Source organism: Carassius auratus, chromosome 46 (genome assembly GCF_003368295.1).
Source record: "Carassius auratus strain Wakin chromosome 46, ASM336829v1, whole genome shotgun sequence".
NCBI lineage: Eukaryota > Metazoa > Chordata > Actinopteri > Cypriniformes > Cyprinidae > Carassius > Carassius auratus.
This window is the reverse complement of record NC_039288.1, coordinates 10915977-10932109: the sequence shown is the minus strand read 5'-3', so window position 1 is coordinate 10932109 and position 16133 is coordinate 10915977. Positions and strand designations below refer to the sequence as shown.

The following is a 16133-nucleotide window of genomic DNA, read 5'->3' as shown; positions in this document are numbered from 1 at the left end:
AAAATATTACTCATTGTGGGAATTGGGCTTCGCATTGCAAGATTGTACAGAATGCACATGCATATATATATATATTCTGTTTAGTTATAAAAATTTAGATCCCAGTAAATTTCAAGTAATTTGAAATCACTGGTTTAGCACAGATCTTTTTTTTTTTTTTTTTTAAATCACAGACTGAGAGCATGAGCTCCTTCTGATGGGGTAGTTATGAAGAAGGTTGGAGATCCATGATATTTTTTCTGTAAGGAAACAGAAACGTATTAATATCATGATTTGAATTCTGAATGTCCAATATATGTTAATTTAGATAATATCATGTAAAATACAAGTGCAGGTACTGAGTTACAAATTCTGAAGAAATAATAATATTTCTAAAGCATCCAGAATGCTCAGTCAGTTCAGACACATCTTTGGATGAATTGCCATACACAGATGCACAGAGGATGTTAAACTTGTAAAAACCTGAATGTGTTTGACTGCTCTCTCAGTGGCATGAGCCTGAAGCAAAGTAACTGTGCATCCACCCTAACCTCCCCCCGTCATCCGACTCCCAAACACTCCATCCACCTCCAATGCTGCCGCCACCAGCTCATCCAATTCTGGACAGCTGACCTCGTAATTATCCCTAAAACAAACAATATTAACCCCAGACAAAGAATGCATAATTAAAATCCATTTAACTGACAGTTAACCCCACCTATTTAATAAATGGGTTGAGCAAATAACAATTCAGGCACTGAAAAGCACTTCTAATCCTGGAATGTTTAAAAGGAGTTGACTTCTGTAAGACTTCCAACATAATAATCTTGCTTAGATTATAGATGTTTACCTAAGAGAATTGTGGCTCTCCACCATCAGCCTCCCAAACTCTTTGTAATCCCCTCTCTTCAGTGCCTCGGCAGCTTGCGCTGTGCGCTCAATCTCCTCGATCACATGACGTGCCCGACGGTATGTCACACCCTCCAATCGATCCTTGGCAGCTAGGAATAAATTGAGTGTTTTTATAATGAAATGACCTCGATTAAAGACTTACATTATGGTATCCGCCTAAAATCTTTCTGTTCTTCTTACCCTCCAAATCTTGCAAAGTAGCCTCTCTTAGACTTTTCTTGCCCAAAAGGGCTGCTGCCTCCTCACATTGTTTTCGTCTGGTAGGATACTCGCTTCCTGTGAGTGAATGTCTAACATTGGAATTAGTGATCAGGATTACAAGTCCAGGGTCAGCCAAAGGGACAGCAGTGGCCTCCAAAGATCTAAAAAGTTAACATTTAACATTATAAATACATTTTTGATAGTCTTTTTGTGCATACAAATTAGTATAATCGATTAATTCTAATGGGATAGAAGAATTTGAATTGGCAAATCTACTTACCTGCAGTCAATGAGCAAAGCGTGGCCCTCTTTACCCAAAACGGACACAAACTGGTCCATGATGCCACAGGGCACAGCAGCATGAGTGTGTTCAGCCTGCTGACAGGCCACTGCCTTCGCTATCTGATCCCCATCATCTGTGGACGGCCAGAAAACATTAGAAGGTTAGTTCTTGGGTTTTCTTTTGAAGTCCATGAAACTATTAACTACTATACACATCTTTATACGCGAAATGACAATTTGAAAGAACTGTAACTTTAAAATGTAATTTTCAGAAGCCATTGCAATAGTCTTCAATGTCGCATGATTCTTCAGAAATTGTTTTGCTGCTAATATTTTCGTGGAAACAGTGATTCAATTTTTTTAAGATTTTTTGATTAATAGAGAATTTAAAAAATATTGGACCTTTTATTTATTTACATCTTTTGTAACATTATAAATGCATTTACTGTCATTTTTTTTTTTATCAATTAATTGCATTCTTGCTCAATAAAATTATTAATTTCCTCTAAAAAAATCTTACTGACCCCAAATGTTTGAAACAGTAGTGTAACTGAATAGAATTAAAAATTAAAGACAATAATATACAAAAACTAAAAACTAGAAGAACAACAAAGTGCAGTATAACTATTTACACTACAAACCACTTTGTTTATTATTACAACAATACATTGAATTATTATTATAAGAAATACCAGTTTGCAATGTCAAATAGCATAACAGGTTTTTTGGACAGCTAAAAAAAGCTGGAAGTCAATGACACCAGAAGCCTTGCACATTCGAGTTACAAATGGCTGTGCTTCTCCTTTTATTAAAAATAAGGTGGATAGGGGTATCTAATAAAAAGGCCAAGACCATTTAAAATGAGTGTGACGGACAGAAGGAGCTTCTACCTGGACACAACTGCTGCAGGAATGTGTACACAGCCACTTCAAGTGAAGCTGAGCTGGACAGTCCACCTCCTAGTGGCACACTACTGGCTATTACAGCTCTGAAGCCAGGGATGGGTCGTGCTGTGGAAACAGAAGCTTTGGCCATTTGTGAAAGCTAATACATGCATGAGATTAATATGTACTCCATCAAAGTATATATTCAATCTATATTTACTTTTAGAGTAAGAAGACAGTGTTCTTTCTCAGGAACTATTCTGTATGTTTTGCAAGTTAAGTTATTGGAAACACTGCATTAAAGAGTTATTCCAAAGACAAGTTCTCAGCATGGGTCCCTAGGGTCACATTTCGTGCTAGAGACTAAGTGTACACTTCCTCATTACTTCCCTTTTTTGCCAGATAGACAAAAATGATGGCAAAAGATTACCTCTGTAGTGCTGTACAACTCCCTTTACATAATTGGCCCAGTTTGGCTGCCCTCTTAAAAGTGGGGTCAGTTCATTTGGGAGATCAAAGTGCACCACCCTGGGCTCATCAGCAGATTCCGTCTGAGTTACAACACAGCACTTCTGGCCAGAAGTTTTGCTGCCCACTATAACGGTCACCATCGGCAGGGCCTGCAATCATTCAAACAAACATTATAACACAGACTGTCAGTGCATTATTGCAGTGTCTTTTGATCTGAGAAGAAAATCTGCTTGTTCATTTCATTAATTCCCATTTATAAGGAGAGATGGAAGTGTGTAACTTGGCAACGTCTGCAATCTACTATCTATAATAGAAAATATAATATAATATATATAATTGAAGTAACATTGGGTCACTTTTCATTAGTGCTGGTAAGGTTGATTCATTTACAGGAATTGGTTCTTTCAAATGGTTTAAATCAAATTACTGAATAATAATGGCTAATAATAATGCAGCTTACAGTATATTATGTCATGACATAATAACTCCATCAAAAGTTTATAAAGCATTTAGTATAAAGCATATGTGAATATGTGATACATTTTGGCCCCAGATTACTTTTTTTTTTTTTTTTTGGTTCAGTTTGTTACTTTCATGATTCATAAAATCGTTTATGACAATTTTCCTTTACACTATAGAATACTACAAATAATTTACTTATTAATTCAATCTCCTGACAGAAAAAAAGTATCATGTTTCAAAAAAATACTACCTGTTTTGTGAATCGTTTCAAGTTCAACTGATTCATTTCTAAGAGTCGATTCAAAAGATTGATTCGTTCGCTACTTTACGTTAAAAGAGTCTCTAATATGAACACACACACACAAATATAATACATATTTTACAACATATTTATACCTTTTTTTTTCTTTCTTTTTTTTTTTTTTTACAAGTGTTTACCAACACTTGCTGACTAATGGGATTTAATAATGTCAAAAAGTGTAATTACCATTGGGAGAACAAATCCTTCATTATAATCTGTATGTTCTCCGATTAAATTCACACGTCCAGGAGCGCAAACTGCAACATGTGCATCATCTCCGTCAAATGTTTCCCGGTACACACGACGAGCTTCAGAAACCAAATCTGCAACATTTTTAATTGGACAAATGTTGGCCATTGTGGAGCAATTTTTCAGTTAACGTTACTCCCACCCCAAAAAGTAATTATAAGTGTCGTCAGACTTCCGAAAGATGAGGCCATACAGCTTAGAGCAAATCGTTTATAGCGATCAATGAATAAAAGTTGAATAAATTAGCTTTAATCCACGGAGTTTTTGTAAAGGAGCATAAACCAGCAATTGAGTCTCAGATACTTCCTACATACAAGGTTCCTGATCCATACACGTGTCTCATCACGCGGCAGTGCGTCAAAGTCCTGCTCAAACGATAAACAAGGCAAATAACAATGAGACGTCATTAAAAACTCGTTTTACGTATCGAATAAAGTTCATAGACGTACAAAAAAAGGTTATATATTTTATTAAATAACATTGTCCGAAAAAGTATTGTCTGAGAGCGTTATGTTAAAACATTACTATGTTAGAAGAGCCCATTTTAGTGTTTTCAAAACATGCATTTGCAAATAAAACATTTAATTTTAGCTTTATTGTATTACACTTTCAGATTAAACTTTGGAAATTGTATTGTCACTAAAGTTTATTCATAAATTACTTATTTACTATACATACAACACTTAAAATACTATACTAATTCATTAATAGTCTTTATTGTTAAATAATTATTGAGTTCCAGTCAATTGATTTTCTGTAATTTCTTGTACACGCGCGCGCGCCCACACACACACTTTTTAACTATTTGGGGTAACTTAATTGCATCTAACAATCCTGTCGAATACAAACCCAGTGTAAATCACACTTTTTGATTTTCTGTCATTTCTGTAATCCTAGAATAAATTATTTTAATCTGTTGATTTAATTTTTCATGCTGTTTGCGATCAGGGATGAAGTGTATTAAATTACCATTCATTCAAGTATATTTAAGCAGACAATTTAAATAGTTTCAAAACATAAAATAAACTCAACTGTCAGAAATCAAAATACACACATCATAAGGAAGCAGAAGATACAAATCCTACAAAACATTTTATTAAAAGTTTTCACAGCCTCCTTTAAATAGCTTTTTTGACACGTTTCTCCAACAGTAATAATGACATTCCATAACCCTAACGGAAACAGATCACATGTAATTTTTGGACACAATCTATTAAATGTATTTGCATTGATGAAATGTATGGCATCTCTTTAAATGCCCTATATTTAAGCCTTCTTTAAATCATCAAATACTTGTACATATTTTTAGTGAATAAAAAACATAAGTGGATATACAAAACATTGCATTCAGCTCCCTTGCAACAAGAAAACGATTAACATGAACATTAATTAATTTACTCAGTAGTAAAACTGCAGCATTACATTTTCATGTATTCAGGTACAAATAATGAATTCCTTGAACTACTGATTATTTCCTTCTCCATCTGTAGTATCTTTTAATGTTGCTGACCTCTTAACTGTCTTTGCGGTCTTTGCTTTGGCAGGCTTGAGAGCTTTCTCACTTTTTTCTTTGAGTTCAGTCTCCTCTATTTCCTCTGTGCTGTTATTCTTGTCCACTTTAACCATACGAAGCTTCTGTTTTCCCTTCACAGGCGCAGAGAAGGTAAGCGAGGCTTTATTAAATTCTAAAGGAAAGATCCCCACGTCCCCATCGAAGCGGTTCTTGGCCACCTGAAGGGACCTACGGCCTGGACACGTCACCAACTTCTTCTCCTGAAGGATGAGCACGTTATCTGCCTCCTGACTGGCCTGATATGGGGAAGTGATACATTAGACTTCTTCCAGATGCATACATTAGATTTTCTAATAGATAGAAACTAAACATGTACATGTAAAAATTTGTATCTCAAATTTGCAGCTGAGGAAGTCACAGTCTGTATCTACCAACCTTGGCTGTGCCAAAGATGGATGCTGTCTGCAGTTCTTTATCATCCTCTTCTTTCCGGGGGTGGATGATTAAAGTCACATGACAGCAACTGTTTGTGGCAAACTTCCTGAAGGCTCCAATGATGTGGTCTTGCACTGCAAACCTGAGGAATAAAAAGACATTGGGTTATCCAGTTCTCTCTCTTTCTCTCTCTATAGACGGTTTCAACGGCAACAACATAAACAAATGTTACTGCGCATGAGCGCTTCTGTGGACCTAACTTAACTTCCGGTAGACTTCCAAATAGAATCAATAACAACAGCCAAGTCCCTCTAGAGTAGATATTTTTTGATAACAAACGAAATGTTTGCTGCGTGGATCAGGCGGACTTAATGAAAATGCAAATTCATTATTTGCCAACAGGAGATGTTTTAAAGCACAGACATAAAGCGCGAGAAATAGAGGTTTCCCCAGTAACAGCTGTAAACAAAGCAGAGCTGGTACGCTCACACGCTGCTATCAGGCATATAACATGCAAGTCTTCCTTCAGAAATACAGCGATATAAAAACACCTGTGCCTCGTTTTGATATTAAACATATAAATGTAAGGAATTATTATTATTAAACGTGCAGTAAGTAACGTTACTTATGTTTATTCAATGAAGCCTTTTTGAAAAAAGTTCAAAATTGTGGCGAGTCTCCAAAAATAAATAAATGTATGGGAAACACATCCCGCAGCACAACTACTTGAGCCCAACTTCAGTCTACTCATCACCTTGCCTTTAACTGCGTTTGTAGAAGGCACCGCAGCCAGACCGATATACACAACACAGACCGGAAGTTAACTTCGGTCCAGGCACGTGCGCCCGATGAAACCGTCTATATGGATAAGATCACTTTTTGAATCAGTGGTTAAAATTCTACGGTGCCCGTAAGGTGACTTGTTCGGTTTACTTAGTTTTGTCATGGCCACGACTTAATAACTTGTGGGAACGTGATAATATGTTGTGGCCACGAGATAATTTTGTCGGGGTAATGACATCCTTATGTCGTGGCCTCGAGATGCTATGTTGAAGGAACAGTTTAATGTGTAAACAAACCTGTGTGATCATAGCAACCCGGGATTATCAGAGATGGATTCATTCATATTTTATTTTGAATTACAAAATTATTATATTATTTTTACATATAAAATGTATGCATTTACATTATGACATTTTATGTTAATGTCGAGCATTTACTGTACGCTATTATTTACAAAAGTATTCATAATGTTAAGTAAAGAGACCGAAATTGAAGCAAAAAAATAAAAAGAAAAAAAGAATATAAACAAAATAAAAAATAACCAATAATAATAGGCTAATAATAATAATGTACACATATTACTGGGGAAAGACTATGGATAAAAAAAGTTTTTATATTTTATTATGCACTTTATGTAATATTTATTTATGATAAACTTCATTTAAATGCTGACAATGGCATGTAATACAGCCCGGTAGCCAGAGCATATGGTTAATATAATAATTACTTAATTCAAGATAAAATATTAATGAATCCATCTCTGATAATCCCGGGTTGCTATGGTCACGCAGGTTTGTTTACGCATTAAACTTGAGAAATGGATGTTGTTCCCTCAACATAGCATCTCGAGGCCACGACATAAGGATGTCATTACCTCGACAAAATGATCTCGTGGCCACGACATAATATGACGTTCCCACGAGTTAATAAGACATTCCCACAAATTAATATCTTGTGGCCACGACATATTATCACGTTCCCACAAGTTATTATTTCGCGGCCAAGACAAAACTAAGTAAACCGAACAAGTTACCTTACGGGCACCGTAAATTTCACAGCAGTACAACCCCAATCTTTTTTGAGTGTGTGTTCCCATCATTTTATTGATGACTGCTACTCTAATCTTATTTTAATGTGGGATTCACAAATTGCTTGCTCTTGAAAGATGGTTCAGTACTCAGTTTATTTGGACCAGCTGGCTCCACTGAATCACAACTTGTTAATATGATAAATAATAGAGGTTTATATTTTCTAGCAAGCATTCAAAATACAGATCTATGACAATGGCTGTATCGTTCACCAATACACGGTGGACCAATCACAACAGACTGGGCCAACTGACCAGTCAGAGCAGAGTAGGTCTATGGAAAGGAGGAGTTTCGAGAGACTGCATCTTAGAACTGCTTCAAACGAATCCTTTCGAGAATCGCTGGAAAATTAGGTGATATTAAATACATGTTATAAGAAAAAGTTTTTCGACCTTGCATGCATGAAAGCCTATTGTAGGAGACTCCCAAAACAATATTAGGAACCTTAAGAAGGGCATAATAGGGGCACTTTAAGAAATCCTAGAAAAAATATTACTGACTACAGAATTTCCATGACCATTCAAGATTTTATAATTTGATACTTTTCCAAGCCTGGAAACCACGGTTTTGAATTTCCCCAATACTTCTAGCTTTTTCAGGACCACAGAAACTCTTAAATAAAAAGCATATTAAAATTGTTGCCTTACTTGTCCACAGACAGGTTCTCCTGGCCCATCATAAACTGCAGGTTATCAATGATCACATGACTGATGTCATACAGGTAAACGGCATGCTGCATGGTATCCAAAACATTCCTGTGCAGGGTGCAAATATAATAGTCATTTGATTATTTTTTCAAAGCCTTACATAATGCCATAGGACTGGCAATACAATATACAGTATATATTTACAATAAAACAATGTATTAGCTCTTATACAAGAACTGCCAATAATTTACTTGATGTTCTGCTGTCCATGGAAGGTCATAAAGTAGAGAGGCAGGTCCTCAAACTTGTCAGCCCACATGTCATATTGATCCAGGTTCTCCTCGAGTCTTTGCTTGGCAAACTGGGTCAGCATAATTTTGGCCAGGCGCACATTGTTGATTTCAAAGCTGCCCCATAATGTGTTGACACCCTGTATGCACAGATCTAGGGCAAACTCGCTAATGAAGGTGGTCTTTCCACTGCCTGTTGGACCTGCATACAAATGCACACACAAGAAGAAATACAATTATTACATTATATTATATTATTTATTGCTAGTTTAATATTTATGCAAATAATAAATTTTACACATTGCACAATAATATTATTATATTTCTTATAATTATACATAATGTAACATGATACAAATACTATTCAATTACTTTTATTATTTAAGATATGTATATATATATGGATATGTTGGCTGTACCTGTAAAAACTGTCAGTTCCCCTTTGCGATGACCTTTAAGTATACGATTAAGCTCAGGGAATCGAGACCAATGTATCCCAGCCACCTGCTCCACATTAACCAGTTCCCCATACACATCCTCCCTGAGCTGCTTGAAGGACACAATGGACTTGTGGGCAGCAGGGATTGAAGCCTTGACAATTCGTGCCAAGTTCCTGCCCTGGGCCAGTGCCTCACTGGGGCACGGCTGAAAGTCCCCTGGCCGGATAAGAGAAGAGCGTTTCAGTCCAAGCTTCCTGGAGAATATTTTTGAGGCTTCCCAGGAGCGCATATCTCCTCCCAGCCACAGTGTGACTTTCTTGAATTGCTCCAGATAAGGCAGGAGGATCGGAGGCAGACAGCTTACACCCCGTGGCAAGGCCAAAGATGGAAGACCAGTAGCCTGACTCACCGCCATGCTGTCTACCTCACGTCCTGTGAGCACAACCTCACTGTCCTTTCTTCCAATCAAAGGCAGGCCGAAGAGGTTGTGGTAGTTGGAGATTTTTGGAATCGTCGCTTCGGTGTAGACCACACGTCTGTCACCTTTCATGGCAGCAGAAAGCAATTTAACACCCCGGAGACACGAGTCACGTCCACTAAACCAGGGGAACACCAAACTCTTGGTGGGTTTGAAGAACCTCACACCAAATCTCTTCAGTGTGGCGTTGGTGAGTTTACCAATCTGAAACATGGTTTTAATGAGCTGCACTTCCTCATCCAGGAGGTCGGAAAATGGCATGGAGCTGCTCCATATTCTTTGCACCTCCTTCATCTCCATCTCTCTTTCTTCTTGCTCCTCCAAGCTCTCAGGAAAACCCAGCAGCACATTAGGGCCGATGGAGGTCTGACCTTCATTCAACATCACCTCAATGCAATCCTGGAGGTCCTCCCAGCTCCCCTCCACTAAAGTCTCCTTACACAGGAACTGTCCCGTGGTTTTATTGATGAACAGTGAGTAATTCTCTTTTCCAGACCCTTCAGGTGCTGGTTCCATAAAAATACTAGGAGCATGTAAGCAGCTGTAGCCATCATGGAAAGGGATATCTTTGGAACGGAGATACTGCTTGATATCAGTTACTGTGAGGTGCTGGGCAGGGAAATCAATGATTGACTTTGCATCTTTTCTAAATTTTCTGAAGAAATAAAATGCAAAAGCAGGTCTTAAACAGTTTTCAGAACTATAGCAAGTTGGTGCCCTACAAGAACGCTGCAGGACTGGATGGAGACAGGGCTGGTAAAATGATAAATATCTCAAGGGTGGAAGATGAGAGGGTTTACAAGGAATACAGCCCGCCCCCTGCAAGAGACAGCCTGTGCCCCTGAGAAACCTGCTCCTCCACATTTAACCGTTAATTTAGGACATGACAGACCTGCAATGATCACAGAAAATTTGCACAATTACAATATGCAGTTTAAAAAATGTGACTGAAAATTATTTACCTGTTACATTTTCTGTTATATTATGGTTTAAAAAAGATGACTTCAATATTTAAAAATGTAAATTACAATATATTACAATGCATAACAGAAATACTTGTCAAACATGAACAGAGTCATCAATCATTAATAGATTATATAATGTATAACAGGTCATTAGTAGATCATAGTTGCAAATTTATAATTTATATATTTTTTAATATTAGAATGTGCATGAACTACTAATGCATTATATGCTTGCTACGGATTCATTAATGAAAGTTATTATAAAGCGTCACCAAATATAACGGTATATTGTCTATGCACAACACTTTACATTATTACTCAACCATAAATGTACGTGTATCTATACAATTGATGAAACTACTGAAGAGAAACCATGACAGAAAACATGCAAAAGAAACATACATACCGTAAACATTTGAAATTGCATATTGTACACATACATAAACTCATGTTCTGTAAGAAGCGCGCCAAACTGTTATCATGTGTAGGTCCGACTGCACATGAGGTTCGCACTCCAAAATACTTCCGTGTGAAACACGAAACTCTCATCAAGACAGTCTGTGTAGCCTAAATTCGCAATAATTATATCTTTATAAATAATTAAGATGACTCGTATTCATATTTCCTGTAATAATGTTGTTGGTAATTTTCTGATTGTTACAAAACTCTACTGCAACCAATTCTTATGTGCAGCTTTTATTTCTACCCGGACGATAATTCGTAACGTACATGACATTACACATGTCTTCTGTTTCGGCTGTCCTCTACATCTAATCACTCAAAGTGCTTGATATTACGCGAACCGATACTGACAGCAAGCAAAGAGTGAGTTGAACTGAATGTAGCCACATCTGAAGAGGTGGCCATGACTGCTCGAGGAACACCGAGTCGTTTTTTACAGAGCGTTCTTCACAATGGAGTGGGTCGCTATGTTTGTCAGCTGAAGCGAATATCTCTGATCTTCTCGAAGAAAGGCCAGGGCTCTTTAGGAGTCAGGTATGGGTTTACATCAGCAGTGTTGACCATGTATAATAAAACACTATACTTTAAACACCATTCGAATATTCACTGTATGGAAACCCAGTAATGATTATCTGTTGTACTGTATTGCGTTAATATGCCTGATATAATATAATGTGACATTGTAGATTATATAATACGCAATATTTTTCACATATATGGTAGTCAAATATGGGAATTTATTTATTATTTTTAAAACCATTTTGTTTTGCAGGAGTTTTGAATGATACTCAATGCAGTTTATGTTACAAATAGTGTGGGGTTATTTGAGTAGCATGTTAAAGTGAGAGCTTTTACATTATCCAGTATTTGTGTTTCATTTTAAATCACAAAGTTCTAATGCTATATATACATATATTCCTCCAGGGATTTCATTGAAGAAGGTGTGGTCGACTTTGCTAAGAGTAGCCCAGGAACTGTGGTTTACATTTCCCCTCAGTCCTGCAGAATTCCCAAAATAGTAGCTGAATATTGTAAGTCTCACCTTGTCGCTTCCTGCAGTTATCTACTAAATGTACAGTTTGAAGTTATAAAATGTGTTAAATACCTGTGCGCTTACTGTCATTGTTTGATCTGTGCAGTGAACGGTAATGTGAAGGAGGAGACTGTCACCAACAAAACATCACAGGAAATTGCCGAACTTATAACCAAACTGTCCAACCAATCAGGACTGGACATCATCCGTATTCGTAAACCCTTCCACACAGACAGTCCTAGTATCCAGGGCCAGTGGCACCCCTTCACTAATCGACCCCCCAGCATTGATCCAGTTGGCCCACAGACAAAATAAGGACTTTGCATAGTATTTATTCTCTGACTGATGTTCTGACCTATTAGAGGAGCTCTGAACAAAATCATAATTTTAATTAATGTTTTAATTAATGTTTTCAGCAGTTACCTGTTATTAGACTTTTCTGTTTGATTATGGCAGATGTCACAGATCATCTGTGGCTTTATATAGTTTATATAACAATGAAATTGTGCTTAAATAAGAATAATTGCTTTTCACATTTATGTTGGCCCCTTATAATGCTCATCCACTGAGAAATATAACATTTATTTGAGAAATAAAGTTTTGAAAATATGACACTGTATGCTCATATCAGTCACTTGTTTTGACGTTATTGCCCAAACTCCCCTGGACTTATAACTCTTACTATCTCAGAAAGCTATTCTTGACAGAATACATTTTAACTATGCTATAGTACACTTTTTATACTAAATTAAAACTCTTGAAAAAATGACTAGTGCCAGATTGTTAATTGAAATAAAATGTAATTCACTGAAATAAAATAATATTTTTATTTCAGCTAGGGTAGTGCAAATGTTGTCAAGGCAACATTTCTAATTTTATAAAATTTTTTACTTTATGTACTAAAAGCAACTAAAACTTAAGTTTTGAAGCAACTGAAATAAAAATGAATAAGAACTACATGGACATATATAGAAAAGACAAAAACACATTTATTAAAATATAAAATGATAAAAAAAAATATTAACTACAATAAAACCTCAATGATACTAAGAAAACACTGAAGGTATTTTATGTTTGTAAAAAAAAAAATGTATTAAGTAATTTTTCAGGGTCATCATTACAATTGTCATAACTTGCAGCTATAGCACAGAACAGAAATTTTCGGCCAGGAAGCACAGGAAATCATATTGTTTCAAGGCTGTAACCACATATTTATAGTTTTATGGGTGACCGAATGTAATAATTTGAGAGTAAACCATTAAAAAACACTTTTTGACTAAGTATTAATCTGAATATTAGGGCAGAATGTCTATGTTGGTTCCTGTCCTGTTGATTACAGCTGCTGAGAAACCGACATGCATTGTGCATTTAATCTACAGTGACAGCGACACAAAGCTTAAGGACACGCGAGAAAAGCTTTTCTCACTCCCACACATTACTGGCAAAAAAATCAGTAAACACAGTATGCCACAGACCGTGATCAGGCTTGGGGGGGGGGGCATTAGAACATGTCGATTGTAATCAGTATCAACAGTTTTGGCTCTCCATTTAAAAAAAAAAAAAAAAAACAGCAAGCTAAACTCTGTAAACAAATGTTACTGACCACTATGATTGACACTCTATGGCTTCTTTCAAGCTAGATGCATTCTGCTGGCTGTCGCTCAGACATCAAGATAGATCAGCTGAGTTTCTACAGAGATGAACGGTTGCTGGGTAGTAACCTGGCAAGATAACCCGAGGTTGAGCATCTAATCAATGTAAGACATGTATTAATGAATCGATTCACAAGAGGTGAACCAGATGAGACTAGTGCTCCGATCACAACTTATTCCTCCCCCTGTGAAAACTAGCGTGACCTATTATGTGAATTAAAGAAAGTTCTAAATTCAGAGCTGTGCTACTAAGTAACGGATACGTGGGGGACATACCAACAGGCCTGATACAGATGGGATCTGGTTAAAATCTACTGTGACAGTAAACTAGGTTCTGGTTAGTAAGAGGTTCCTTTTTAGATGACTTGCATGCAAAATAACCTTCGGGATTCACAAGAAGATACAGAGGCAGTAGCAATGATAATAAATACTTTAATAGGATGTAAACATCAGATAACATTTTGTACGTGTAAGCTAAAATAGTGAAACAATATGTACACAAATACACACCATGACTGACATGTTAGCATAGCAAAAACTTTGGGAAAATATTAAGTGCAAGACTTTCTGTGTGATTATAAGGAAGGCAGTGGATACGCAATGTAATATTTCGATCAGGATGAATCACAGTTTATGACTAGAAGTACACCATAGGCATACAGCAGTTAACATTAAATCAAAATTGTTTACTTTCTTAATACGTGTTAGTATTAAAAACAATTCATCCGTGCACAATAGAAAAAGAAAAATGTTTCTTTCTAATTGTTCGTCACATTATAATAACTTTCTCCACTAGTGAATTAACATTTCAGCCTCCTGTGCTCACAAGGATGCATTAATTTGGTCAAAAATACTATAAAAACAGGAATATTGAGAAATATTATTACAATTTCAAATAACATTTTAAAATGTAATTTATTCCTGTGACAGCAAAGCTACATTTTCAGCATCATTACTCCAGTTTTAAGTGTCACATGCTCATTCAGAAAGTAATCTGATTTGCTGATTTGGTGCTCAAGGAACATTTCATAATATTGTCATAATTTCAAAAATCATGTTGTTGTTGTTTTTTTTTAATGGAATGATGTATGGATCACTATTTACAGAAATCTCTTGTAACATTTTATGTTTTTACTGTCACTTTTAAAGAATTAAATGCATAGGTTGACACTCATATGCAATTGAAATAAGTGGATGCAAAATAACACCTGAATGAAAGAAAAAAGTGAGAGAAAGTGAAAAAGAGATGAGCTGAAGCACACTGAGTCAGTGATGGCACTTGTGATAGCTTCACGACTTCCTGGCCAAAACAAGCACATCATCTCTCTCCCTACTCTTTCTGCAGTTGTAAGAAAAGACTCCACATCTCTCTCTGCATCTTGATTGAGTCCTTGCTAAGCAGTGCTATTCCTGTCAGCAACACTGACAATCAGAGCAGCACAAGCTGGGAAAGCCACTAGGGAGAAACGACTAGAGCTGACTCAACACGTCTCTGTGTAACACTGTTGAGAAACCAGAACAAAACCAGGGTCACAATACACAAAGCAAGAATAACACAAAGATGTAAAGATATTAGGCTTGTCAGCTGAAATGTAATCAAATTAATTACAATATGCTGATTAATGAATCTAATTAATCTCAGTCAATATTTGAAATAGAATGAATTCTGAAGGGTCACGTGACACTGAAGAATGCTGACCATTCAGTTTTGCCGTCACAGGAATAAATGACATTTTAGAAAACAGTTATTTTAAATGTTTATAGTATTTCAGAATATTACAGAATATTTTTGTATTTCCATCAAATAAATGCAGCCTTGGTGAGCATATGAAGAAACTTCTTTCAAAAACAATAACCCCAAACATTTTAACTAGTGCATCTGATTTTAACAAATTAATTTTTTGTAAATTACAATAATAAACTGACAGCCCTGGTAGAAATACCTTTATGTCTGAGGTTTAAAAGTCAATTAACCAGGTGCACTGTCATGCATACAAAATGCAGAAAATTAATTAACTTCAAATGTCCTGGCATTTTGGCTTTTACTTCCATTTGTGAGCATCTCATTTGACAGGGAAATCATGCATCAGATAGAGTTTCTTCCATTGTGAGATCTATTCACTCCTTCTGACACACTGCCAAAGAGAAACACAACTCATCCCTTGAATTCTACAGCTGAGTGGCTCTGAAAATGACCATCTCTGTATCTGTATAGATGTTAATGGCACATGTGCTTACACTCGCTGCTCCTGCAATCCAAATAGTCTCTGTGCAATCTGACTCCAATCTAGTGTGAAACTGTGTAAAAAGTCCAAAGCTCAAAAACATGTGCCCTCACATTTGTGAAATGTTCCCAATAGGCTCGAAACCCAAACTCTTTTTGAATTATTAATGAACTAGCAAGGAAGTTTTGACTATTAGTCCTTTGATAATAAAATTGTTGTTATTTAAATCAGGTGCAATTAGGCAAAAACAAAAAAATCTGTAAACGTCTGCATTTAAGCAATAATACCACATTGACTATGTACAAATGTGCATTTCTTTGCTGAGAAAGTCTTTGGACAGTGTTCTTAAGTCTCTTACTTCTCCTTTAAAACAAAACAACA

At 36.3% G+C, this 16133-nt stretch overlaps 3 protein-coding genes across 3 annotated transcripts; 1 reads left to right on the top strand and 2 right to left on the bottom strand.

Annotated features, from left to right (window-relative positions):
• Positions 1–165: 165 nt before the first annotated feature.
• LOC113063738 (galactokinase-like) lies at positions 166–4028 on the bottom strand. Its single transcript, XM_026234063.1, has 8 exons — positions 3679–4028; positions 2689–2878; positions 2265–2384; positions 1373–1508; positions 1072–1253; positions 830–980; positions 463–625; positions 166–239 (listed from the first exon to the last, which is right to left on the bottom strand). The coding sequence occupies exons 1-7, from the start codon at positions 3847–3849 to the stop codon at positions 526–528; spliced, it is 1050 nt and encodes a 349-aa protein (XP_026089848.1). The 5' UTR covers positions 3850–4028; the 3' UTR covers positions 166–239; positions 463–525.
• An 828-nt stretch (positions 4029–4856) lies between these two features.
• Positions 4857–10866, bottom strand: LOC113064161 (twinkle protein, mitochondrial-like). The gene is made up of 6 exons (XM_026234775.1): positions 10787–10866; positions 8917–10307; positions 8459–8699; positions 8208–8315; positions 5690–5831; positions 4857–5550 (listed from the first exon to the last, which is right to left on the bottom strand). The coding sequence occupies exons 2-6, from the start codon at positions 10277–10279 to the stop codon at positions 5203–5205; spliced, it is 2202 nt and encodes a 733-aa protein (XP_026090560.1). The 5' UTR covers positions 10280–10307; positions 10787–10866; the 3' UTR covers positions 4857–5202.
• Positions 10867–11098: 232 nt separating this feature from the next.
• Positions 11099–12603, top strand: LOC113063737 (39S ribosomal protein L43, mitochondrial-like). Its single transcript, XM_026234062.1, has 3 exons — positions 11099–11376; positions 11767–11873; positions 11982–12603. The coding sequence occupies exons 1-3, from the start codon at positions 11246–11248 to the stop codon at positions 12188–12190; spliced, it is 447 nt and encodes a 148-aa protein (XP_026089847.1). The 5' UTR covers positions 11099–11245; the 3' UTR covers positions 12191–12603.
• Positions 12604–16133: the final 3530 nt, after the last annotated feature.

What these genes read in the sequence shown, in the direction of transcription:
- LOC113063738 (XM_026234063.1), bottom strand. Translation starts at nt 3,849, where the DNA reads ATGGCCAACATTTGTCCAATTAAAAATGTTGCAGATTTGGTTTCTGAA. An exon ending in CCTGCAGCAGTTGTGTCCAG is followed by an intron (nt 1,509 to 2,264) that starts GTAGAAGCTCCT and finishes GGCCGTCCACAG; the next exon opens with ATGATGGGGATCAGATAGCG. An exon ending in GCTTTGCTCATTGACTGCAG is followed by an intron (nt 1,254 to 1,372) that starts GTAAGTAGATTT and finishes TTAACTTTTTAG; the next exon opens with ATCTTTGGAGGCCACTGCTG.
- LOC113063737 (XM_026234062.1), top strand. Translation starts at nt 11,246, where the DNA reads ATGACTGCTCGAGGAACACCGAGTCGTTTTTTACAGAGCGTTCTTCAC. An exon ending in CAGGGCTCTTTAGGAGTCAG is followed by an intron (nt 11,377 to 11,766) that starts GTATGGGTTTAC and finishes ATATTCCTCCAG; the next exon opens with GGATTTCATTGAAGAAGGTG. An exon ending in CAAAATAGTAGCTGAATATT is followed by an intron (nt 11,874 to 11,981) that starts GTAAGTCTCACC and finishes TGATCTGTGCAG; the next exon opens with TGAACGGTAATGTGAAGGAG.
- LOC113064161 (XM_026234775.1), bottom strand. Translation starts at nt 10,279, where the DNA reads ATGTGGAGGAGCAGGTTTCTCAGGGGCACAGGCTGTCTCTTGCAGGGG. An exon ending in CATGGACAGCAGAACATCAA is followed by an intron (nt 8,316 to 8,458) that starts GTAAATTATTGG and finishes CACCCTGCACAG; the next exon opens with GAATGTTTTGGATACCATGC. An exon ending in GAGAACCTGTCTGTGGACAA is followed by an intron (nt 5,832 to 8,207) that starts GTAAGGCAACAA and finishes TTTATTCCTCAG; the next exon opens with GTTTGCAGTGCAAGACCACA.